The sequence below is a fragment of the Chlorocebus sabaeus genome, chromosome X, assembly GCF_047675955.1.
Source record: "Chlorocebus sabaeus isolate Y175 chromosome X, mChlSab1.0.hap1, whole genome shotgun sequence".
NCBI lineage: Eukaryota > Metazoa > Chordata > Mammalia > Primates > Cercopithecidae > Chlorocebus > Chlorocebus sabaeus.
Window position 1 is genome coordinate 51,163,942 of NC_132933.1, and position 26,681 is coordinate 51,190,622.

Genomic DNA, 26,681 nt, shown 5'->3' on the forward strand with positions numbered 1-26,681 from the left:
AAACACGGGGGAAACGCTCCAGGATACTGTTCTGGGCAAAAATTTCTGGAGTAATACCCAAGACGCACTGGCACCCAGAGCAAAACTGGACAAATGGGATCACACACAACTAGTTAAAAAGCTTCTGCACAGCAAAGGAAACAACCACCAAAGTGAAGACACAACCCACAAAAAGGGAAGGAATATTTGCAAACTACCCATCTGACAAGGGATTAATTACCAGTATAATATATAAGGAGCTCAAACAACTGTACTGGAGAAAAATCTAATAATCCGGTCAGAGAATGCGCAAAAGATTTGAATACACATTTCTCAAAAGAAGACGTACAAATGGCAAACAGGCAGATGAAGAGGTGCTTAGTATCACTGATCTTCAGAGCAATGCAAATCACAGCCACAATGAGATATCGTCTCACCCCAGTTAAAATGGCTTATATCCAAAAGACAGGCAATAACAAATGCTGATGAGGGTGTGGAGAAAAGGGAACCCTCGTACACTGTTGGTGGGAATCAAATTAGTACAACGACTGTGGAGAACACTTTGCAGGTTCCTCAAAAAACTAAAATTTGAGCTACCGTATGATCCACCAATCCAACTGCTGAGTACATACCCAAAAGAAAGGAAATCAGTATATGGAAGAGATATCTGCACTCCTGTTTGTTGCAGCGCTGTTTACAATAGCAACATGTGGAAGCAACCTAAGTGTCCATCAACAGATGAGTGGATAAAGAAAATGTGCTACATATACCCAATGGAGTACTATTCAGTTGTAAAAAGAATGAGATCCAGTCATCTGCAACAACGTGGATGGAATTGGAGATCTTTTTGTTGAGTGAAATAAACCAGGCACAGATAGACAAACATCGCATGTTCTCACTTATTTGTAGGACCTGAAAATCAAAACGATTGATCTCGTGGACACAGAGCGTAGAAGGATGGTTACCAGAGGCTGGGAAGGGTAGTGTGGAGGCAGCGGGTAGGTGGGGATGGTTAATGGATACAAAAAATTATAGAAAGAATGAATAAGGTGGGATATCACAGCATTTTGTCTAAAGTCAATAATAGTTGAATTGTACATTTTAAAGTACCTAAGAGGGTATAGATTGTTTGCAACACACATGACAAATGCTTGAGGGGATGTGATGTGATTAGTACACATTGCATGCCTGTTCCAACATATCTCATATACTCCATAAATATATACACCTACTATGTACCCACAAAAATGTAAAAATGAAAAAAATTAAAAGAACTTCAGGCTAATGAACTATGATATCTGGCAGTAAAAATAACTAAACAGCAAAACATTCAAGGTACTGCGTGACTTTGTTCGGCCACTCAGGCAAAAATGAGAGGAGAGAGAAATGCTTTAAAGATGGAATTTGTAAATTAAAAGATAGGGAGAAGGTAAATATGTTGAAAAATTTCACCCTAGCCATGTAAAGAATGAAAAAGCGTGTTTAGGAGTGCAAACTAAAGACATGGCCAAGTGACCACTTTGCTAATGAGATGACCATGGATAGAAGGGAAAGGGGTGTTATTCAGTAAGACAAAGACCACTGAAGAAAGGCCCTGATGAGATTTCAGAGTTTTCCAGGCTGCTCCTCCAGTCACATGTCCAGGGTACAATGCGAAGGCAAAGTTTCCAGAGAGACGCCCACAGGACCTCAACATCTGCTGCCCCGTGCTGCTTTAAGTGTCTGCTCCCCGCACCTTGATGCAGCACTCCTCGGCTGTCCCAGCCATAGTTCAAGCGCGGGGACCGCGTGCTGAACAGGCTGCCGGTCTGGAAGGCTCCAGCAGTGGACCTTGGCGGCATCCAAATGGTGCTAATTCTGCAGGTGCACAGTGTTGACGAGCTGTGGGTCTGTGATGGCCTCCACCTAGATTTCGCAGAATGCTGCAGGCAGCCTGAGGACCCATGTAGAGACCTGCCACAGGGGCAGAGCTACCAGAGAGAGTCCCCACCAGGACAGTACCTGGTGGGGCTGTGGGAACAAGTCAGTTGCAGAGAGTCCCAATTTGGGTAATGTCTAGTAGAGGCGTGGGAGCTGGACTGCTACTAAGATCCCAGAATTTCAGAGCTACTGGCATTTAATGATACCCTGGGAGAGCTGGAGGAATAAGACTCCAACCTGTGAGAGCTGCTGGGTGGACTGAGCCTAGCAAAGCCATAGAGGCATGGCTGCCTGAGAATCTGGCGGCCCAATCCCTGCCTCAGTGTGCCCAGAAGGCAGAACTTGAACATTATTCTCAAGCCTCAAAATTTAATGTTGTTTGTTCTGACGGGTTTCGGACTTTCTTAGGATCAATTATGCCTTTTCTCTTGCCGCTCTCTCCCTCTTGGAATGAGAATGTCTATCCTACGCCTGTCCCACCATTTTATTTTGGGAATAGACAACTTGTTTTGATTTCACAGACTCACAGCTAGGGGAAATTTGCCTCAGTCTGGATCCTGCCTTGAGTCTCACCCATCTCTAATTTAGATGAGACTCTGGACTTTGGGTGCTGGAGTGAGTTAAGACTTTGGGGCTACTGGGATGGAATTAATGTATTTTGCATGTGAGAAGGACATAAATTTGGGGGGCCAGGGACAGAATGCAATGGTTGGTTTGAATGTGTCCCCAAAAGAGCATGTGTTGGAAACTTAATCCCCAGTGCAACACCTAATGGGAGGTGTTTAGGTCATGAGGGTTGCACCTTCATGAATGGATTAATACCAATTATAAAAGTGCTTGAGTCTATGAGTTTGATCTCTTGCTTTCTCTCACTTGTGCACTCTCGCCCTCCCACCTTCTGCCATTGGATGACACAGAAAGAAGGCTCTCATCAGATGCAAGACCCCCACCTTGGACTTCCTAGCCTCCAGAACTGTAAGATATAAATTGCTGTTCTTTATAAATCACCCAGTGATACAGTTTGGCTCTGTGTCCCCACCCAAGTCTCATCTTGAATTGCAATCCTCACGTGTGGAGGGAGGGACCTGGTGGGAGGTGACTGGATCATGGGGGCGGTTTTTCCCGTGCTGTTCTCATGATAGTGAAGGAGTTCTCACGAGAGCTGATGGTTTTAAAGTGCGGCACTTCCTTGCTCTCTCTCTTGCCTGTCACCATGTAAGACATGCCTTGTTTCCCCTTCGCCTTCTCCCATGATTGTAAGTTTCCTGAGGCCTCCCCAGCTATGCAGAACTGTGAGTCAATTGAACCTTTTCTGTTTATAAATTACCCAGTCTCAGGTAGTATTTTTATAGCAGTGTGAGAACAGACTAACATACCGTAGTGTTGGGTGTTCTCTTATAGCAGCACAAAATGGACTAAGACAGGTATCTCAGGGTTCACTTTGCCCTCATCCTCAGGACAATGGAAAGCACTCAGCCTGGGCCCTTGCCACCTACCACCTCTACCTGAAAGTGAGTCTGCTGGGTGTCCTGTGGGTTGGAGTGGGAGAGAGGGCCCAGAACCCTTCATGCCCTGTGAGATCCTGAGGCCAAGGATTGGCACTGACCAATTCACCCATGGTGTGGCATGTGGGAAGTGACCTGTCACCACTGTCTTCACACGGTGTTTGTGAGGAGAATCTGTGGTGTTTGTGTGAGAATCTGGAGCTGGGGTTCAGAGAAAATTGAGGGGATCTGTCAAACAAGGCAAGAGTAGGCCTCAGACCATTTTGTCAGGGTCACATGAGCAAGGTGGAGTTTTCAAAATAAGTCCTTTCCTGAAGGGCATAGTGAGGAGAGCCCTAGGAGCCAGAAGAGACTCTACTTCCTGTTCTTAGTGCCCCCTGAGTTTGCTACCAACACCCAGGGAGCTGTTTCCAATTGAGTCACCCCTGCAGAGCAAGCTAACTATAGTCAGGAGACCTGGAACCCAGGTACTTGTAGCTACGGACATGGGGGAACTCTGAGGGCCTGCTGTATGCCAGGTTCTGTGCTTGCTGCATTACATTACATTTTCTTCCTCCATGTATTCCTCATAACAGGATTCTGATAGGCAGAATTACCAGCTTCTTGGCCTGTCTTAGGTTGCTGAAACTTAATGAGTTGCAGAAGCTTGTCAGGGTTCAGTCAGATGCTACGTGAAATTGCCAGCATTAGAACTGAGCTTTATTGGATGGGCGTGATTTCACCATACATAGTTTTAATAAACTCTTGCTTATCACATATTCTTAAGGAAGGACAAAGTTACAAAAATATCTGAAAATAGCTGAATGACAGAAAAAAAAAGTTCAGTCCATCTCAGAGAAGGCATGTTAGAGACAGACATGGAAAGTATAAAGGACATAGGAAAGATAATTTAGTGGCCACTGGAATGAGAGTAGAAAAAAAGAATCACACCTTTTCCTTTTAAAGTACTGAATGTACACAGATGCTATCTGTTTGTCAGAGTCAGACTTATAACCCCAAAAGTCTCAGGACAGATCAGTTTGCAAGGGGAAGGGAGTGATAAAAGGGACTGATATGCAGTGCATCAACCAGAAATTTCTATAATTGTCCATCCCTTAAGAGCAATCCCTTCTTGTGTCTCTATGCCCCGAGAGAGGACACCCAACCCCTGAGAGAGCAGAAGATAAGTCCGCACATGAGAGTTTTAACATTCTGAATGATGGAATTGTAATATACAAATCACACACCTACACAGGTAGGGGTAACTCCCAAGTCAAGAGTTATAATCTTTCTTTAAAAAAAAAAAAAAAAAAAAAAAAAAAAAAAAAAAAAAGCATAGCATGAACACTTCTTAAAACAAAAATATATGTGTTTTTTTTGTTAATTTGCTATTACATATTTTCAAGCGTTTCTCTCAAGAAATTTTCCTAATTAAAAAATGCTAAACATTATAAATGTATATTTAGAAGATGAAAGCATTCTACATCTTCCCACCACTGTGACCCATACATATTCAATGTAAAAAGATTGGTGTATATTTTTCAGATGTGTTTCTCTTTGGGTAAGATGTCTACCTACGTGTCGTAGTCTGTTTTCTACTGCTATAATCACAATACACAGGCTAGGCAATTTATAAAGAAGACAATTTTATTTGGCTCACTGTTCTGGTGGCTGGGAAGTCTCAAGAGTGTGGCACCAGTATCTGGCAGGGGACACTGAAGGTGTCACATGGTGATAGAGTGTGTGAGACAAAGAGAAAATGGGGTTCGGACTTAGCCTTTTATCAGGAGCCCACTGTCATGATAACTAACACACTCTCACAATAACGACATTAATCCATTCTTGAGGGCTCTGAACCTAATCTGTTCTGAAAGGTCCTACCTCTCAACATTGTTACAACAGCAATTAAGTTTCCAACACATGAACTTTGAAGGACATATTCAAAGCATAGCACTACCTTAAATATATTTTTAAGTATTCGTTTGTAGGTTCTTTCTAAAATTTGCAATCACATAAATAATTTTCTTCAAATTGGCTTCATTACTTATTTGGACATCAGATTTTCATTTCTTCAATTAGTGTGGTTTTGTGGCAGGTCAAGTCTCACTAACACCGGCCTCCGTATCAACTGTTTCAGTTCTGACTCAGTGGTGAAGTTAAATATTAAAAGCTGAAAGAGCCAGTGCCCTCATCCAAAGGCTGGAATGTAACAAAAGCCCACCAAGAGTTTTGCCGAGGCCTTTCCTGGGCCTTAAAGCATGACAAGATAATGAAGGAATTCTTAACAGGAACCATTCAGGATTAAACGACTTTCACTGGGGGTCTGAAGAAACTCCCCAGGTCTCCACAAACAAGCTTTATTGGGGACTCCAGAAGACAAGATAAGGGTAATCACCCCAGCACAGGGACCCATTTAGATTAAGTAAATGTACTGAGGCTCCAGAAGAAGGTCTTCAGGACTCAGATCTTAGTCATAGATTAGGAGAAGCTAATCACTTATGTCTTTCGATGAATGCACACTTACACATAGACATAGAGCTTATAAGGTACATAAGCTCTGGAAAACTTTGTAATTCTGAGTTGGTCTGGCGATAATTTCCAGGCCTTCTCCCTGTAACCGGTCACAGAAATAAAAACTCCCTTCTCTCCTAGTTCATCAGCATCTTGTTATTGGGAATCAAGAAAAAGCAGCCCGACCCTCGGTTTGGTTCAGGGACAGTCTGACATGTGTCCATAGGTTTACTGGAAAATCATTTTGCTTTTTAGGCAAAGTATCTGTTGACATCTTTTGCCCCATTCTCTACTGATTAGCAAAAGTCCTTTGTGGTCAAGCATAGTAGGATCAAAGTCTGTAATATTGTTCACAAATATTTACTCACGGCTTTTCACACTTCTGGCGGTGCAAAAAAAGTTTTAATTTATTCATTGATTTTTTAAATATAAAAATAATGCAACCCATGGTGGAAAACATAAAACTGAGCAATTGTGTTGTATCAACTACTCAACCACTGGAGATTCCAGCCTTCAAAGGCTTGAAGGCTTCAGAACACAATGGCAAAAAGCTTTAGACCTAATTCTATATTTGTGAGCAATGGGGATAATTGAATGCGTGTTTGGCTTAAAAGTGATACCATGTATAGTGCCTCTGGCTTAAAGTAATTCTGTAAGTGTTAATTTCCTTCCCTCCCTGGAGGTCTTTCTCCTGTGCTTCTGCCTGAACTCCACACACCACCAATCCATGTGTCCCTATATCCAAGCCTCTAGAACTGAGGGGCAGGATTTCATCTCCACCATCATCTTCGCCGTCAAGTAAGGGGGATGTTTGTGTACCTTGTGGGCATGACGTAGACACCAGGGTACTTAAAACTAGACCTGTGACCCTGGAAAAGCTTTTAGTTATATTACAAATTTATTTAGATAAATTAAGGCAAATTTTTAAAAGACATCCATCCACACCTCACCCCCCCTTCCCCGAGAAAGTCACATATAAAAATGTGAATTATGAAAAAAATATTTGGAGCATATTTTGTAAGCAAATGTTTGGTATGTAAATACATCTGACTACCTGAAAAAGTATTGTTCAAACTCTACAGTGAAATAATTCGGAGAAGAAGTATACATCATGATCAAATGTAAAGATAAAAGTAAAAAAAGCAATGAGGTATATAAATATAAAGGCAAATTAAAGATTAGTGTGTGCATATATAGTGAACCAGACTTTGAAGAGTATATATGCCCCTACAAAACTAGCTTTACAATATTATACACATGGAAATATATCCAGGAAATAAAACCTAAATTACCAAGAGCAGACATCTTGTTGTGCAAAGTGATTGTTAAAAGAAAAGCTTCAGGCAAATTACGTTTAACAAAGTTTGAGCAAAGAACAATTTACACATCAGGGATCAGTCAGTGCCAGAAGTGGTTCCGTGAGTTCTGCTCCCCAACTTGAGCAGTATTTACAGACAGAACATAGAAGCAAAGTACAGAAATAACTTGATTGGTTACAGCTAGGCATCTGCTTTATTTGGACATGGTCTAATCAGTTGGCAGCCTGTGATGGGCTGAAGCTGAGCCTCCTGTGATTGGCTAAGATTCTGTTGTTCGTTATACTCCTAGTTCGGTTTTCAATTTGTTTACAAACTAAGTTAGGTTGCAGTTTGTTACCTAGGAAGTCAAAGTAGGAAAACAGACTCAGGCCAATGAATACCTGCTTATTAAATTTAACAGGGTGAAAGGAAGATACAAGAAAATTTATCTAATAAAGATGTATTTTTCCATTTCATTTACTTTTAGAACAAATGTATTAATTTTGAAATCATCCAGAGTAACTGACATACAATTTTTGTAATTTTGTGATAGATTCTGGGATAGGAATTTCATCACAAAAATGTTGTGTAAATATATTTCTGGATATGAAAAGATACACACACAGAGTATTTATGTCCCACCGCACACACACACACACATATGTGTGTGTGTGTGTGTGTGTGTATACACATACACCACACCCCGTGTAGCTTTCTTGACATCAGTGGTCAGTGACCTCCAATTTCTAAGTTTTCTTCAGTGAAAATTATTTGGAAAAATAAAACAATACTTACTAAATGTTTTTTTCATTCACTAATGCTGAAAGAAAGTAAAATGCAATCATGATGAAATCTCCTTACTCAGCAATTCTCTTCTTTATTGTGACACACATGACTATCATAGTGACCCTCCTCTGCACTCGCTGAAACTAAAGCCCCTGTCACTGCACTAAGACACTCAGTTTATGCCTCCCCTCCCTTACACACTCGGCTGAGGGAGCTAGTGGCTATTACAGGGTTGGGGTCACAGCAAAGATGGCAGAAATGTGATTTTTATTGAGATAGTGAAATATTTTCTGCAGTCTGGAAATAAATGGATTAAACATAAGAAAAGAAAAGTCATGATCAATACCCTACTCAGCAATAATCACCACGTGGCTGGTTCCCGAGAAGCTGTAGTGTGCAGGGACAAGCCCAAGTTGGGGCTTGTGGAAGAGCCAAGAGACATATATAAAGTCACCAATCTGCTTCTTTGTGGATAAAACTTGTTACGTGATCTCCTTCAATCGTCGTGAAACCTTTCACAATAGGTATTACCACTGTCCTACCTTACAAGGAGGGGAAAAGTTAGAGCTGATTAATAACTTGCCTGCTGGGGCTGCTCTTTAACACTGATCAATCCGGAGGCTGAAGTTCTAAGACCTCCAGGTATTCTTCATTAACTTTTTAAACACGAAACCCATATTACTTCTTTAATCATAAAAATCTATTATAATTAAAAAATAAACTACTTGCAAAAAAAGTAAAAGATATATGAAATAATTGGGAAGACAACTTGGCAAATATATCTCAGATGAGACATTAACATCCTTGATACAGAAATAACTTTATAGAGGAATAAGAAAATGATGTCAACCTAGAATTATCATGAAGAGCAACAAATATGCCAAATAAAATGCCATGAAAATGTTCCCAGTTACAGTAACTACAGAAGTTGTAATGCAAAACTTGAGATAATGTACTAAATGAAAAGACAAATTTTCAGAAGTGCGAAGGCTGGGACATCGAATAGACTTTCTTTTTTCCCGATGGGAAGGGTGTCAGGAAACAGGCTCTTCTTATGTACTGTGGGTTTTCATGTCAAAATTTTAAGTTTCACTTGGCAGAATCCATTGAAATTTAAGATGTTCATACTATTTGCATGAAATTTAAAATGTTTATGCCCTTGGTGTAGAGAGAGCCCCAGGGAGCTGATGAGGGCCCAGCATAACATGGGGCCCCTTTTGAATTTCTCCTTATGGTCAATATCCCTGCTCCCCATTGACCCTGCTGCTAAGGGTTAGGGGTTAAAAATTTTCCCAGTGTGCTGATGAGAAATTCTGTGTGGAAGGCCCCATAGAGAAGCTCATCCTCAGACATGCAGACACGGCTCCATACTTGTGTATTCCTTTACACCAGAGCCTCTAGCCTCACAAACCTCTTCCCTGGTGACGTTTCTGAATTTGCAGTTTACTCCATACTTAGGGCCCAGTGGAGTTTGTAGTCAGTAATGGCCACAGCTTTATCTCCTTGCGTGCAAACTGACCCTACTCTGCACTCGCTGAAACTAAAGCTCCTGTCACTGCACGAAGATACTTAGTTTGTGCCTCCCCTGCAGACACACAAAGTCACAGATGGACAGGCAGACATGAAAGACAAGGGAGTTCATGCTCAGTGAAAGTGGAGGTGTATTCATAGGGGTCCAGATATGTGTTGGAGGGCCCTAGTTGTCATACATTTCACAGATCACAGCCTGCATGAGGTGGTGGGTACTACCACTCACCCTGTGCATTTCCAAATGCTCTATCTTGAATTCTGGAAAATGAGCCACTGGCTCTTCTGCCTGAAGATGCAGGTGCCATTTAATTGTGAAAAACTGAAGACGATTGTTGCTCTATAGGCCTCTTTAGCTGACGGAGTTATAATTAAACCTTTCAGGCAAAGATCTGTCTGAATATTTAGGGAATTGAAACAAACAACTAACAAACACTGTTCAGACTTGCTCTGACTTCGAAATATGTGACCTGTTCTTTGCCACGTAGGCCGCGCCAAAAGCTGCTTGAATGTCCTCACAACATGGCAGCTAAAGCCTCCAGAAGAGGGGATGAGTGAGAGTGAGTGCGGCAGGCCGTGGCCAGTCTCTTAAGTTGCACCCTGTCATTTCTCCTCGTTTTTCTAGATTTATCCCCACTTCCTAAGAGCAATCCAATCCAGAGCAAATCTTGACTTCCTTAAGCCCCCGACAAAAGTCAATAAACACAAGCCCAAATCCTAAAATAAGTCATCCCTAACACCCTCTTATTGGGAGATCCCCCATGGGTCTCCCTGGTTCACATTCTCCCTCACTGCAATGAGTCAAAAGCCCACGTTTGTTTGGCTCCAGGTATGCTCCTGGTGATATTTTGGCCAGAGAACACTGCCAGAGGCATGGTCCTGAATTGGCTAGCCACCCAGGGGTGGTGATGCAGAGTTTCTTAAGCCTCATCACTCCTTGTTTCCACAGTATCTGGGCTCCACGCTGGTCAAAACAATCTGTGGGGGACAGCGTCCACTGCAGATGCCTGTACCAAGCTGCGCGTAGATTATCTGTGGTATGGTGAGGAGTGTGAGGTATAAGTAAGGGCTGATTAGGATGGAGGGCAGCAAACGGCAGCCACGGCCAGGAGGGTCCAGCTACAGCTGCTCTGCTCGTGTCGCCGGGCCCTGGAGCACTCCGCTTAGGGATATGGTGGCAGGGAGGCCTGGATTATGGAGTTCATGAGGGCTTAGCTCTGAGAGGAGGCATTATTCCCCATATGTTGCTTCTCTTCCTGCCCATCACGTACGAAGGCATCAAGTTCCTAAACACCTCCAACAAGGGGTGCTTCTCACAGGGAGCTTCTGTGGGGAATGAGCCCAGAAGCAGCTGTAGAAACTCCTGAGGAGAGTAGCCTTCAGGCCCTTTTCCATCCCTTATCTCCAACTAACTTGTGTGCCTTCCCTCAGAATACCTCTGGCTCCTGTTATTACTCTGCACTCCTAAGAGTCTGTCCCAGAACTTGCCTCTGAACTGATATCCTTACCCTTGGAGTCCCTGCTTATAGCACCTGCCCTCAGCCCTAGTGCATAATTGCTGCTGATCTTTGCAAATATGGATTCCATTAGTCCTAGTTGTCTGCTCATGAGACTTTAATGGCATCATTCCCTTAATGATCTCAGAATTCCCCTCCATGCAGCACTTCTTGAGATCCCACCCTCCTGTAACCCCCCTGCTAAAGAAAGCAAGTGGTTGGATGTAAACCCTTCACCCCTTCAATGGCCATATCCAAGAGCAGAAATCTCAAACCTAGATCACTGTTCCTCACCCACACCAAAATAAAATAAAATGGGGAGAAGCGGTGTCTGGGTGTTTTAGCACCCTAACCTGCATGAAGGAAAGCTGGTGATGTAGTGGTGAGAGGGCGCACTTTCTAGGGATTGAGGAGGGAGGTGATATAGGCACGCCCTGAGGGAAACCAGTAGTCAGGGAATCCCAGGACACTGCTTGCCCCCCAGGAGAACGTCACTGTTGAGCAGGAGATCTGTAGGCTGGACTCATCAACAGCGCTCTGCCAGTACCTTGTTCGTAGTTAGCAATTGCTTGATGTGTACATGAAGTCTTCGCTATCACTCAGTCTAATTCCTCTGTATTCAGTGGTGTATTAGTTTGCTAGGGGTACCATAACAAAATAGCACAGACTAGGTGGCTTAAACAACAGAAACTAATTATTTCACAGTTCCAGAAACCAGAAGTCCAAGATCAAGGTATTGGTAGGCTTCGTTTCTTCTGAGGCCTCCCACCTTCATTTGCAGATGGCTGCCGCTTTGCTGCCTCTTCGCATGGTAGTCCCTCTGTGTGAGTGCATCCCTAGTATCTCTAATACTATATGTCCTAACTGCCTCATTTTACAAGGACACCCGTTAGATTGGATGAAAGCACACACCAGTGGCCTCGTTTTAACAGAACTACCTTGTTAAAGGTCCTGCCTTCAAATACAATCACATCGTGAGGCACTGGGGGTTAAGCTTTCAACGTGTGATTTTTGGGGGACCATAATTCCGTACATAACAATTGGTGACATTAAAGCACAGAGGAAGGAAGGGGCTTGCCCAACACTTCAGTGACAGGCTCCCCTAGGTCAGGCAAGGTCTGCATTTTGCCCAGCCTTCCTCCTTTGTCGACATGGAGGCCCTATTTACCAAACCTTCAGTCTAATACTTTATGTGACATTCTCCCAATTTTCTTCTTTGGGGCGCCTATGCTCTCCTGGGCAACAGATTTTAAGATGAGGTCATACTGGCGTCCTTATAAAAGGGGGGAAATTTGTACAAGACATGCACAAAGTGAAAATAATGTGAACAGACATAGGGAGAACACAACCATCTCTAAGTCAAAAAGAGAGGCCTGGAACAGATCCTTCCCTCTTAGCTCTCAGAAGGAACCACCATCGCTGACACAGATGTCTAGCCTCCACAACTGTGAGAAAATACATGTTTGTTGTTTAAGCCACCCAGTTTGTATACTTCATTATGGCAGCCCCAGCAAGCTAATCCACCTTTTACAGAGCTCCCTGCTGCCCTCTCAGTACCAGGGTGGATGTTGCTGTTAAGTGTCAAGAGAAAATGGTGTTTTCCAAAAGATGTGTGGCTCTGGATCCCAGACAACTCTTGGCACTCCCAACGTCATTGGAATCTTATGTGTGTCCCAAATCTTACCACCTGCCTGGTGGCAGTGGGGTGTTTAGGAGCAGAGGCTCTGGTAACAGACTGCCTCCGTTTGATTCTGGGCTCAGACACTCACTAGCTGTATGATCTTGCACAGCTTTCACTGTGCCTAGTTCCTCAGCTGTAAAAACTGGGATATAGTGCAACCAATCTCAGAGGCTTCTTTTGAAGACTAAATGGGGCAACTTAGTTACAGATTGTGTAACTGTAGCTCACATTGCTAGTATAATAATCTCTCTGGTCCAGATTATGCCTGTGCCGGTGCTCTGCGTAGGGGCATGGTGACACAGGACAGGCATCAGAAAGAGAAGAAACAGCCCCTAAACCCCCAAATTATTTCGGTTGTAATCTGTTTCCTCCCAGGATCTGACACAGGAGACCATCCTGACTTTGGGGCGGGCATTTAAGGTGGCCGATCAGCTAGCCCTAAAGGCCCAGAAGTCCAGGCCGATGGAAGATTTTGCAGCTGGGAAACTGAAACAAAATCTTCCAAACCAGTCTTTAAGCTTCAAGTTGGCATGAGGAAATTGGAAATACATAGATTCCAGTCCCCAAGGCTCTCTACCTCCTCTCTAGCCTTGGGATTTGAGGTCTTTACGTGGGACTGCATGCAGAGAGGGTCTTCCCACACTTCTAGAGACTTTGCCCCTCCAAAAAAAAAAAAAAAACTTCCTTCTTAACTACTTTCTCTGCTGCCAAGGTCTTTGCCTTGGGGGGGAAGCCACCACTCTGGCACCAGGTAGACAGTGGTCAGCCACAGTGCATTGCTTTGCTCCCCTCCCTTGCTGGACTTATCCCAGGGCTAAGCCACTGTGAGGCCACAAGGAATACCGCTCACAGAGGAGCCCCTGATAATGTAGATTAGTAACTACTGGGGGTTAGGGCAGGGATCTGCTAATAGGTACAGGATTTCTTTTTAGGATGATGGAAATGTTATCAAAATAGATTATGGGAATGATCACACACAACACAGTGAGCACACTGAGAAAAAAAAAACTGAATTGTATCTTTTAAAATAGGAAACTTTGGTTGTGTGAATTATATCTCAATAAAGAATGTAGCACAAGGGAGTGACTCGTGCAGCAAAGAAAGCCTATATTGTCTTAGAGAATACCTAAATTATCACAGACTGTTGGTAGAAATATGGATGATAAAAGGCACTGCTGTTGAGGGCTCAGAAAGAAGAAACATGTTTTTGGAAACTGGGAGACAGGGTATTCTTGTCACATCGGGGCAGAAAGCTCAGCTCAATTGTGCCTTACATTTGTGTGGAAAGCAGAACTTAAAAGGGATAAACCCAAATATTTATTTGAGTAGATTTCCCAGTAACATGTTGAAGCTGTGGCCTGGTTTCTTAGTGGTGCTTATAGCATAATACAAGAATAAAAGGAGAAATTGAGGGATGAGAGCTGTTAAGCAAAAAGGAACCAAGACTTTAAGATGTGGGAAATTCTCAGCCTATTCAGACTGCACAAAATGCTAAAATTGGGAGATTTACTCTCAGGAAAACATGCAGTAAGAAGAAAGCCAAGGATATGGCTGGAGAATCTTTTGCTAAAGCATTGAAAGGATGAAAAGATCAGAATATTCGCAGGGCTCAATTAAATCATGCATGCGACTCGTGGGTCCCCTCGATCTTCTCAGCAGAATCCAGGAATAGAGATAAGATTATCCAGGAAAGATCTGTCAAGTAACCTCTTGTCCAGTGGAGAGAATCCTCAACACATAGAGTAGACCCATGAGGTTTTCAAAGAATGCCATGCCAGCAGAAACACTGCCAACTTGAACTGAAAGTGACAGAGAGAGGATGAAATAAAAGAAGGCTGTTGGACTTCCAAAATTCTACAGGCAAGAAACAGGCAGATAAAAGTATTCTGCTGCAAACAGGTATTACTCTTCAAAACAAAAACAAAAACAAGAAAAGATGACTCTGAGGACAGAGCCTGGCTCTGTTCACTTAAAGGATGGAACCTCAGGCATAGAGAGCAGAACCTCTAGCCACGGAGGAATATTCCCAGGCCTTGAAACCTAAACGAGTTTACCCGATTGGATTTCAAGTTGGTTTGGAGCTCGTAACTTTTTGCTTGCTTTCATTTTTTTCCCGTTGGGAGGGGGAATGTCTATAACTATTATCCTATGTCCGTGTCACCACTGTAATCGAGAAGAGGTAACCTTTTTTCTAGCTCGCAGGGCCACTGACGAAAAGAAATTTTGCCTCAAGAAGGATCATGCCCAGAGTCTGTCTCATACCTGGTTTAGATGATTTACAGATGAGATTTTCAACTCTAGTTGGAGTCAAGACTTTTGGGGATATTGAGGTGAGGCAAATATATTTTGCATGTAGAATGAACATGAATTTTGGGAAGTTAGAGGGTAGGCTGTGGTAAGCTAAATAATGGCCTCCAAAGATATCCATGTTGTAGTCTCTGGAACCCTTGACTGTCACCTCATATGGCAAAAGGGACTTTACAAATGTGACTAAGGATCTTGAGGTGGGGAGATTATCCTGCCTGGCGCTAAATGTAAGAACGTTTCCTTATTAAGAGGGAAGGAGAGGGACATTTCACATAGAAGGACACAATGTGGTGACTGACACAAGACGCTATGATGCTGGCTTGGATGGTAAAGGAATGGGAGCTCTGGAAGCTCCAGGGAAGAATCCATTGCCTTGCCAAGGAATAAAGAATACAGCTTCAGAAGCTAAAAATGGCAAGGCAATGGATTCTCCGTTAGAGCTACCAGAGGGAGCCTGGTCCTGCTGACTTCCTGATTTTGACCCACTGAAACTGATTTTGGTCTTCTGACACTCAGGATGATAAAAGAATAAATGTATGTTATTTTAAGCCACAAAGTTCACGGGGTAGTTTGTTTACAACAGCCATAAGAAAAGAAGAAAATAATACAGGAACCTCTAGAGATGATCTAGTCCAGTGGTTTTGAAACAGTCCTCAAAACTCCTTCTTCCAGCTCTACTTCAACTCAAGCTGCCTAGCTTTGATCTCTCTTATTCATGGTCTTTCTGGAAAGATTTCATTTTTCGACAAATAACTCTATAGAATCGAACAACAAAATCAGTAATTTAGTCAAGTATTGAATTTTATAGATGAAGACAAAGAAAAAGCCCAAGAAAGTGAAATGATTTTCCCTTACTCACTCAAAGAAGACCAGATAAATAAATAAATATACAAACAAACAAACACAGGTTCTCACCCTCAATTAGAGCTTTCTGTACCACATTGTTCTAAAATTGGAAAAGTAGATTGGAGATAAATTGTTAAGGAATAATTGAAATAATATATGTAGAGTGCCTAAAAGAGTACCTGGCGCATACACACTCAAAAATATTAGTTTTAATTATAATATATACTTGCATATGCACAGAATATCTTTAGAAGTATACACAAAAACCTGGAAATAGTTTCCTCTAAGTAGGGCAAATGAGATACAGGGGTGGGAAAGAAACCAAATTTTCTCTGTACTGCATGTCATTTTTAACCATGTGCATGTTCCACCTATCTAACTGTGCATCCATCCATCCCTAAATGGTGAACAGAATTGAGTGGAGCTATCTTTCCTTGTTTAGGATCAGGATTCCCATTTCCTCCATGTGGAAGCACAAGAGAACCAATAAACTCAAAATCTCCAAGAAATCAAAATAAGTCAGATTTTAATTATAAAGTATAAAGCAAAGTTTCACTGCAGCCGAAAGTCAGTATCCATCAACTACTCAGTCATCTTCACAGGGATCGCTTCAGAACACACTTGTCTGTAAGATAATCTGGCTCCCAAAATTAATATTTTTTTAAAAAATTGTACTAGTATTGTCTAATCAGATTATAAAATTTAACTAGGCCAGGCTCACTGCCTATTTATTAATTATAAAACATTCATCTGCCATGGTCTCTGTCCTGAGATTATCTAGTCACAAGATTAGAACACTTGAGTGATCCATTCCACAGCTTTTCTGTGTGCCTTATCTCCAGCCAAAGTAAAAGTAGCACTCTGTTTACCCAGCTATGTCACCCATCTGGTATCCACCCTCTAGGGAAATCAATCAGGTGGTTCCCCTGGGACTAACGGAACTCCAATCTCATCTGTTACTTTTCTTGGGCTGAGTAAATCGTACTCAGCTCCTTCCATCTGCCGAAATAATGAGGATATGATTTTTTTTTTTCACCCAGTTTGGGTCTATCCCATAAGTAAGTTTCTATTTTTCCCTGTCCCTTCTAAATCCAAACCTAGTCCAAATCCAAACCTAATTTTTTACCTAATTTTCTAGATTGCTGCTTGTCTGCTGCAGTTGGCCTGGGAATGATGGGATGAACCTCTGCAGTCTTTAAAAACAAGCCCAAGTCCTTGTGGACCAAGAACATTTATCATTTGTGTTGCCAAGTCAGCTCATATTCATAACTTGGCAGTTGGAGTCCCAGACTAGGAGTGGGAAAAAGCATGGCAGCGGCCTCACGCTTGAATACGCACATCGATTCTGTCAAGAAGAATGAGATGTTCTAAGCCTAGAGATGTGGAAAGATAAGATTAATTCAGCTATAGAAATAGGATCGGGGTGAACTTGATATGACACTCACTGACCTAATTGCTTCGGTTTACTGTCATCATCAGAGATTCCAAGCCTGACCCCTAGAATCACTTGAAAGAAACAGAAATCCCATGGAAGCTGAGACCTGTCCTTAGCTGAATGCTTGTTGGCACAAAGTTGATATTCACAATATCAACTTTCAACCAATCCTCAGTTTTCATACTGCTTAAAACCGGACATTGGAACAGGAGCTGGGAACTCTTACTATTGCTGTATCCTTGAAAATTATAAGGAAATGTGGTGCTAGAAATGGAGTTCTATGACTTCTCTTCATCTGCAATTCAGTGAATTTCTGACTTCCAGAAGCCCTGATATTCATTCTCTGGATAATCTCACAAAGAGTTTTCAAAGCCCTCAAGGAAATGAGTTTTCACTGGAGAAAATAATGCTAGTGATTGCAGGTTAATGAGTTCCCCCCTCCCCCACCAGATTACTTAAGGCTGTATGTCTGCTGCCTGAACCCTGAAGGCCAGGTGGTGATCCAAGGCCATGCATGGTGCCCAGCTTAGGAGCCAAGGTGTCCGTCAGAACCAAAACATCCCAGGGCGTACTGGGAAACATACCAAGAAAAAGAGTCTCATTGCATATGGAAGGCAAAGAGCCAGAAAATTAGCTTAAAATCAACTTGCAGAGGAGTGTCAGGGCAGATCCCCAGAGCTGTCCTGCTGCCACCCAGGAGTGCCCCATACGTAAGTCCCAATAAATTCATCTACTTATCAAGTTGAACTTGTCCGGGTCATTCTTTGGTCTCTTAGCTCCTTCCCAGTTTTGAGGGGGCATTATTCTATACAGTCCCAGGATTTTCCCTGACCAGTACCTGATGCCCAGAATCCAGCTCAGGCAAGCATATTGAAGAATGATCAGCCAGTGAAGGGAAAACGGAGGGCCCACTGGATTCTCATTCAGCTAGTTAGGGGATGAGGGTGCAGAACCTGACTTTAGCTAGAACACAGGAGGAACTGAAATTTTCTTGCAGCTCAGAAGTTTATTAGTGAAGGGGATTGGGCCATTTGATGTTTACATGCTTGACCCCTGCATCCCTTGTCCTGGCTGTAGCAAGGAAGAGGGCTGAGTGTTCGACTAACCACAGGTGATGTCCTCCCAGAAACATGCTGACCTCTCTCTCCTGGATCCCTGTTGCCATGGCTGGGGTCGAGCACTATCAGTTATGCTCCACATCTGTTTCTTGTGCTTGAGCTGGATGGATGATGTTTTTTAGGATCTCAGCATAGTATGGGCCAAATACCTGCTGATTATGATGCATCAGATTGAGAAACTTCCAGCCCAGTTCTGCCAACTCCCTTTCAATGAGAATGAGGCCTCCAGGAAAGTGTAGCAGAGACTCCTGCATGCCATGAAGCAAACAGCATTTGAGAAACAAACGGATCCGCTGATCTGGGAGCAGGGGAAAACAATGAAAAGAGGAACAAACAGGGTTCAGAAGAAATCCACAATGCCTTTGCTCTACCTGCTCACCAAAGTTTTGCGTTAACCGAGTTACTCACTGACCTCTCCGCTCATTCGGGTAAACTGTATACATGCGATTTTTGTTTGTTTGGGGGAGTGGAATGCCATCAAGCTCCCAAAGGATAATGCATGATCAAAAGATGCTGAGGTAGTAAATTTTTAGGGTGTTCATAAGATTATGTAGCTGGACGTGAGATCCTAGTGCACATTTAACTTAATAAGAGGACTGTAGACCCGGTACCTGAAAGTAACAACACATGTTGCAAACAGTGCACCACGTTCAGGCCCATACACCCAATCCAGGCTATGATCAGATGCTAAAGTTCAAAGCAAGCTGACCAAGTGCACTGCTTCCATTCCAGCATGGAACATACCCTACAGCCTAACTCAACATCACTTCCATGGAGAGGCGTAGGGGCCCAAATGGTAGCTTAAAGCATAGGATAGAGAAAGGGTTTCTCCACATATCTTGACCGACATTTAGAATATGCCCTGGAACGGGCTGGGTGCGGTGGCTCACGTATGCAATCCCAGCACTTTGGGAGTGCGAGGCAGGCGTATCACGAGGTCAGGAGTTCGAGACCAACCTGGCCAACATGGTGAAACCCCATCTCTACTAAAAATACAAAAAAATTAGCCAGGCATGGTGGCACCTGCCTGTAGTCCCAGCTACTTGGGAGGCCGAGGCAGTAGAATCGCTTGAACTCGGAAGTTTGAGGTTACAGTGAGCCTAGATCGTGCCACTTCACTCCAACTTGGGCAACAGAGTGAGATTTTGTCTCAAAAAAAAGAAAAGAAGAGAAAAAAGAAAATACCAGGAATGACTTCGTAGGGTTACTGTGACAGTATCCAACACCTGTGAATGACATATCTTGGGTGCAGAGCCGCCTTCAAACCATACATGCATTCTCCAAATTGAAAACGATCTATTTGAACCGTGCACACTATAGACGAGGAAACTAAAGTGAACAACTTTCCAAATGATCATGCCTTTTCATTTTTAAATGGTTAGGTAACTCACTTTCAGGGTAAGGTCTACCCACCCCCCTCCCCCCTACATTGTTGCCACTTTTCTGCTCGACGACCATGGGGATTCTTACCAACAATGCTCCGAATGCAGTTTTCTTTCTTGGTGATGTTCTGGAGTTGGCCTAGAAGAGATGCTGTGTTTTCACTGCTCAGAGTAGTGAGGCCCATGTCCTTAAGGCCTTGATGGATTTCCTGAGACACCTGTTCACTCACACTCAGCATAGTCTCTTCAGGCCTAGATAATGAGGGATAGAATGCAGAGTGGGCCTGGCAGAGGGACAAAGTCCGGAGAGCCTCATACCACAAACCAGGCCTATTCCAGGAAGAATTCCGGCTCTCTGCCACCAGAAGATAGCATTAGCCACCGGGCAGATGACATACACTCATTGTTACCCACAAGGTACCACTTGATCCAAACATACAGCACCATACGCCACTTCGATGAAAACAAAGTAAATTGGGCAAGGGCTCGGTTCCATCCTTGGATCTACTCAGCATTCTCCAGTCCCATCAACTGTATTTAAATATTGTTTTAAGACTCTATTGGATATTTTTCATGGTTTTTCTCCTACCCGACCAATTAGATTGCAAATAAATTAAGAGGCCTGGACTTCCAACTCCTCCTTTTACTTTGGTATAATATCCCTGCCCCCACATGCAGTGAATGGTCACTATCACTGACCAACTGATCAACTTCTGGATACACATAACACAAATCCACTGTCATTCAATCAAGTATATAATGATGCATTTTTAGCAAGCACATAAGGAATATTTGCAGCAAACTGGCTTCCACACTCTCCTCTTTGGAAAATAAGTTTTATTTTCTGTATCCCAAACCTCAATACAACTTATCAAAGACACCAAAATCTTTGCAGATCGTTTCCAAGGGCCTTTGTGTGGTTTGCGATGAAGAATAAGCAATAATAGTATTGACATTACCTATGTCCCAAATACCACACATTTTTCCCTCTAACAGAGATCTACGAATCTTACCTGGAGATAAATTCCTCAGTTAGGGCCTTGGTGATGCATTTCAGTCTATCCACAAATTCAGATGAGCTGAATAAAATTTCACCAGAGTAGCTTCTGGCCACTAGCAAGACTGAGGCCAGGACAGTTAACTGGTGCAACTGGAACGCCATTTCCTGGAGCCGGGTTCTGTCCATCAGCAGAGTCTGGTGAGGGAGCGAAGGACAGCCCATCAGAAGAGGAGGGTTTGAATGGAGGCACTGAATAGCATAGAACAAGGCAATGCCCCAACACACATCCCTACCTCAGGGAATTCTTCATTTTCAGGATCCCAGAGGAGGAGGTTCAGGTAGCCTTGGTATAGCACCATTGTTGGACTCGGGGGCTCTGAGTTGTTACCTGCCCCGTTTGGAAGTGAACACGCCACGCTGCGAGAGGAGCTAGGTGACTCAGGAGAACTCGGACATGGTGTAGTGATGTCTGTGGCTGCTTTGGTTAGCCATTTTGTGGTATAATCGAGGAGACCTATGACGAGAAGGAAATATGCATCGTAAAATTCCAAGGCTTAAAGAGGACAGCTTTGAGACATACTCCTGGTCTATAAAGAAGTGATTTTGTAGATCTTTCTATCTTAAAGAAACGCTCCCTCTCCCTACCCCTTGCCCAAGGAAGATTCTTCCTTTTCAAGAAATAGAAAATAGCCTCTATTGCTATAAGAAGGCAGACCTGAGGTCGAATTTCCCCTCTCCTGCCCTTAAATTTTAAACATACTGGGCTGTTTATCAAGGAGTTCCTGGAATTTAGCTTGTTCATACTGGATGGAATGCTCCTGCAGGTAGGGTCGAAAGCTCTGAATGGTATAGTTCACCATGTCCATTTTCATTAGGCCCAGAACACGGAAGATGCCCCTGCCATAGGGAGAAACAGAACATTTACACTATTAAAGGAAATCTAGTGTGGAAGGGTGGAATCTAAGCAAGGAGCCATAAAAGCAGAGTATCTGAGAGTTAGAAAAAGCCTTAAAAACAAATAGTCCTACTTCAACTTATGAATAATGGTATTGTGGCCAGTGACCCAAGGCCATAGAGTGAGTTGATGGCAAAACTAAGGACAGTTATACCTCCTGACACTTTAACTACCATATTAGAGGTCTTTCGCCTGTAGTCATTTTGTCACCTTAAAAAAAAAAAAGTGTAGTCAGTGAAAGGAAAATCACCAAGGTGTTAACAATTAAATGTGGGTAGCTGGGATGTGGGTGACTGAATTTCTAACTCATTGAGCAGATCATTTTACTATTCCAGGTCCCGGTTCTTCTAGCTGTGAAACATGGATAATCCTCTTTCCTGTCCCCTCACAAGGTTTGAGTTGGGACAAACAGGACAACATCTGGGAAAAGGCAATTTGCAATCTATAGGAGAAAGAATTACTGTACTTTAATGTCTTAACAGTATCGTGACATAAAGGAGACCCAACTGATCTAAAGATCATCAAAGGAACCCTGGGAGACTGTCCTTGGAAAATAAAAGCCAATAATCCAGAAAGGAGAAAAGGTGTGTTAGTCAGGTCGTCAGTACATAAGAGCTAGATAAGGCAGGGGCTATATCACAGCATCTGGCTCAGATTTCTCCAGCACAGGGTCTAAGGCATATTTGGGGGACAGCACATCTAGACTCTCACCTCAGTAACTGCACTGGATCTGTTATGGCCTCTAGTTTCTGTATCGCTTCATCTCGAACTGGTGCACATAGCAGAGTCATCAAATTGAGAATGTAGTTAGAAAGATGAGGGACATCCAGGGCTCCATGTTCTGCTTCCTGCTTGAGGAGATCTGTGTCCAGAGCTTCTTCTATCTCATTTCTTAGGCGGTTCTGCCATGGTAATAGCAGTGATAGCAAGGTCTGCCCAACAAAGGAAATCAAAGGAGCCAAGTTCTGTTTACAACCTCAAACTTTCTCCAATGAACTATACTCTTAGGCCAAAGGCATCCCAGATTATGTCTTCTGGGGGGGGGGGGTGCAGAAAACTGAGTCTCTAACTCTCTTAGAGAGTATTATTTCTTTCTGTTTAGAGGACAATTACCATTCAAGGTTTCATTGGTATCAGTTATTGTAGTAGTCATTATTATTTTTTAGGTAGAATGAGGTAAAAATATGAATAAAAATAGGAATGTGGTTTTAAATGTGTAGGATATTAGAAATATGAAATACACACCACCACAAGGAGATGAGGCATTCTTAATAAAGGATAAGGACATTTTTAGATTGTTTTACTCCAAAGTGTGAGGATAAAGTAGCAAATTTGGAATCTTTAAGGTTCCCTTGAAATAGCCTTTTGACTCAAACAGGTAAGTTCCTTGTGGGCAAGGGCTCTCCTATTCATCTCTGGGCTTCTGAAACACATAGACCATAGTGGGGTTTCAGTAAGAATTTGTTTATTTGAGTTATATATTGTTATAGTAATCGCCCAATGGTCAAGTTTCATCTCATACAAATAAAATGGAAGCTGCCCCATCCTATCTATTTAAGTAGTAGGTCACATTAATAAAAAAGTATGCTACTTGATATATTAATAGCCATTGACGATCCAAGGTTCTGAGATGCCCAGGAACTTCCCATCCACGAATGAGAGTTGGTTACTCACCTCCTTAACATCTTTTAGAAGTTCAAGAGCACAGGTGAAGTCAGGAGGAGTACTCAATAGTTGTTCCTTCAGATGGTTCCAAAAAGCATTGTACATTGCCTCTGCAAACCTGTCTTCTACACTATAAGAAGGGTTAAATGAGCAGATTGCTCTTTACCTAGAGAATTGATACAGGATCATAATTTCCCAAACAACATTTAAAATTATGAAAGACCATTAAATTGACAGGCTAGGAGGACCTATGTTTACACTTGAGAAGGGCTGAATAAACTGAAGTTAGTCTCAGATGGAAAAGCATTGGCTAAATTCTCTCAGAAGGGTACCTCAGGGTTCCAGAGATGCTCTCTTTCTGCAGCAGAAGAACCATAAACTAGGAGTTGAGACTCTGACTTCTAACGCTAGTTCTGCATCTAGCCTGGATGTGTGACTTAGTTTCCACAGCCAGAGACTTAAAACTTTGAACCAGATGCTATTTTTCCTTCAGGCCTGAAATCTAGGAAAGGATTTTATCTCTTGATAATACTTGAAGGTCTTTTGAGACACTTTAAATTCAGCAAGCCCAAAACTGAACTCCTGATCTTCCTTCTTTATATTTGTTCCTCATGTATACTTAGTTTTGTAACCAGAAATCTGAGACTTTTTCTCTTTAAAAAATGTAATAGTAGGCCGGGCATGGTGGCTCACCCCTGTAATCCCAGCATTTTGGGAGGCCGAGGCAGGTGGCTAACAAGGTCAGGAGTTTGAGACCATCCTAGCCAACATGGTGAAATCCCGTCTCTACTAAAAACACAAAAATTAGCTGGGCGTGGTGACAGGCACCTGTAGTCTCAGCTACTCGGGAGGCTGAGGCAGGAGAATTGCTTAAACGCGGGAAACAGAGTTTGCCGTGAGATGAAATAGCACCACTGCACTCCAGCCTGGTGACAGAGCGAGACTCGTTCTCAAAAATATATATACACACATATGTTTGTGTGTGTGTATATATGTATATGTATAGCACATATCTGTGTGTGTATATATGTATATGCATATACACATATCTGTGTGGGTATATATGTATATGTATATATACATACCACATATCTGTGTGTGTATATGTGTATATGTGTATACACATATCTGTGTGTGTATATGTGTATATGTGTATACACATATCTGTGTGTATATATGTGTATGTATGTCTATGTATACACATATCTGTGTATGTGTGTGTATGTATACACGTATCTGTGCGTATGTATACACATATGTATGTATGTGTATGTATACACATATGTGTTTATGTGTATGTATACACATATATGAGTGTGTGTATATGTATACGTACACACACATGCGTGTGTGTATATGTATATGTATACATGCGTGTGTGTATATGTATATGTATACATATGTGTGTGTATATGTATATGAATACATACGTGTGTGTATATGTATACACACATATGGGTATGTGTATATGTATATATACACACATATGTGTATGTGCATATGTACACATACATATATGTTTATGTATGTGTACATGTATATATACATATATAATAGTAATGTATGCCTTCTGTTTACAAAAATACAAGTGATTAATAAATATATAAAATAAAAATTCAAAATTTCTCCTCCAACACAACAATCTAACCTGTGAAAGTACAACTATTGTCTATCTGGTGTGTACTGTAGCCCTTCTTAATTCCTTTCCCCTCATGTCTTTTATCCACTCAGTCACCAAATTCCAGAGATTTTGCTTCATAAATATCTCTGGAATCAGTCCCCACCCACTGTCATCTCTTTCCCGAACTATTGCTATGGTATATTAAATGACCACCTTCTACCTACAAAACCTTACCCCAACAATGATACATATTTTTGATAAAATCAATGAGTTTTCTAAGATAGAAATCTGATCATAATAGCATACTCATTTAAAGTTTTTCAGAAGCTGCCTATCTCTAGCAGTGTACGTGGCCTTTAAGACCCTTCACGATCCTATTCTGCCACTTCTCCTACCTTAACTTTCTTTCTCCTCCTACGTCCTGTGCTCTAACAATAACAGTCCACTTATAATTAATATATAATTGTCTTTCATCCCTCTATGCCTCTGAAATGACATTTCCTCTTCCAGGAGAGTCCCTTCTCCCCTAAACCACCTGAAAAGACTCAATTCAAGTGTTACCTTATTAAGAAAGTCTTCACCAAAAAACAATAACTGTGCTTAGTATAATTTTATAAGCCCAAAGGGAAAACTAATTGTCAATTATCTGTAGATAATGTATAACCCCAAACTCTATTTCAACCTCTTATCCAGTATACATTTTGTATTACTACATTTGAAAAAGCCTGTTAATTTGAATACACAGTGAAATTCAAGCCCTAAATAATATCATTCCTCCTGCTTCATCTACCCACCCCCTGAGACCCCTAGCCACTTTAACAGACCTTCATTCTCTTAGTTTCACTTTTTTCTACACCCCAACCAGGAGAAAAATGAATCTAACTCAGGCCCCAGGAACTATAAAGGCAATGAGGGAGATACCTCAAGACCTGTGTTTTGGTAAAAACTTCCTTCGGGTAAGCAATCCTTGGCAACAGGCAAAGGCAAATCTAAGAAGTATGAAGATCAAGAGAACCACTGACAAAGCAAGGGGTGCTTTATGCAACAGAATCCCAAAAGTGGCAAAATAACAGAAGCATTTAAGGTGGGAAATTAGAAATACCATAAAATACAGATTCAGACAAAGAAATCACCCCATTTAACTCTTAATAAATACTAGAAGCATTCAATCCATAAATGCTGAATGATTCTTAATCATATATTGCGATATCAATATAATTAAGAGAAACCAATATAAAGCCTAATTGTAGAAGCACACTATTTATTGACAGGGATCTAACCTTGATTTGCAGAATCTTTATTACACTGATTATGAAGCAGAAATGTCCCCTGAAATTTCCTACCCATGAAGACTGAACAAAACCACTATTAGAAAATCTACTGATCTGCGTCTCTTTAATCTGTAGACAATTAAAAGATGAATGGCTAGGAGTTACTTCTTCCAAGTCTGTCTGAAAAGATCTGAAAAATCACTCTATGTTTCATTATTAACTAAGATCCTGAAATGAACATTCTGACAATACAGAATGAATACCCCTTTTCCAAGATGCTTGGGACGGGTGTACTTTGGATTACAGATTATTATTATTGTTGTTTTTTGGAGACAGGGTCTCACTATGTCGCCCAGACTGGAGTGCAGTGGTGTGATCGCGATCTCAGTTCACTGCAAC

General features: G+C 42.1%; 2 protein-coding genes across 5 annotated transcripts in view; one reads left to right on the top strand and one right to left on the bottom strand.

Annotated features, from left to right (window-relative positions):
- Positions 1 to 26,681, top strand: part of LOC103232374 (nuclear RNA export factor 2-like) — a 323,480-nt gene that overhangs the window by 87,980 nt on the left and 208,819 nt on the right.
- LOC103232377 (T-complex protein 11-like X-linked protein 2) overlaps positions 1 to 26,681 on the bottom strand; it is a 107,668-nt gene that overhangs the window by 65,255 nt on the left and 15,732 nt on the right. For 2 of the 4 annotated variants that reach the window (XM_073013516.1, XM_073013513.1), the window contains exons 4-10: positions 23,400 to 23,520; positions 22,437 to 22,657; positions 21,531 to 21,667; positions 21,064 to 21,284; positions 20,784 to 20,965; positions 19,859 to 20,022; positions 16,341 to 18,686 (exon numbers count right to left, since the gene is read on the bottom strand). In XM_073013516.1, coding sequence (XP_072869617.1) covers positions 18,454 to 18,686; positions 19,859 to 20,022; positions 20,784 to 20,965; positions 21,064 to 21,284; positions 21,531 to 21,667; positions 22,437 to 22,657; positions 23,400 to 23,520 — 1,279 coding nt within the window. In that variant the 3' untranslated portion in view covers positions 16,341 to 18,453. Of the gene's footprint in view, positions 1 to 16,339; positions 18,687 to 19,858; positions 20,023 to 20,783; positions 20,966 to 21,063; positions 21,285 to 21,530; positions 21,668 to 22,436; positions 22,658 to 23,399; positions 23,521 to 26,681 lie in introns of those variants that run through there. The other 2 variants (XM_073013515.1, XM_073013514.1) reach the window with 2 other exon arrangements.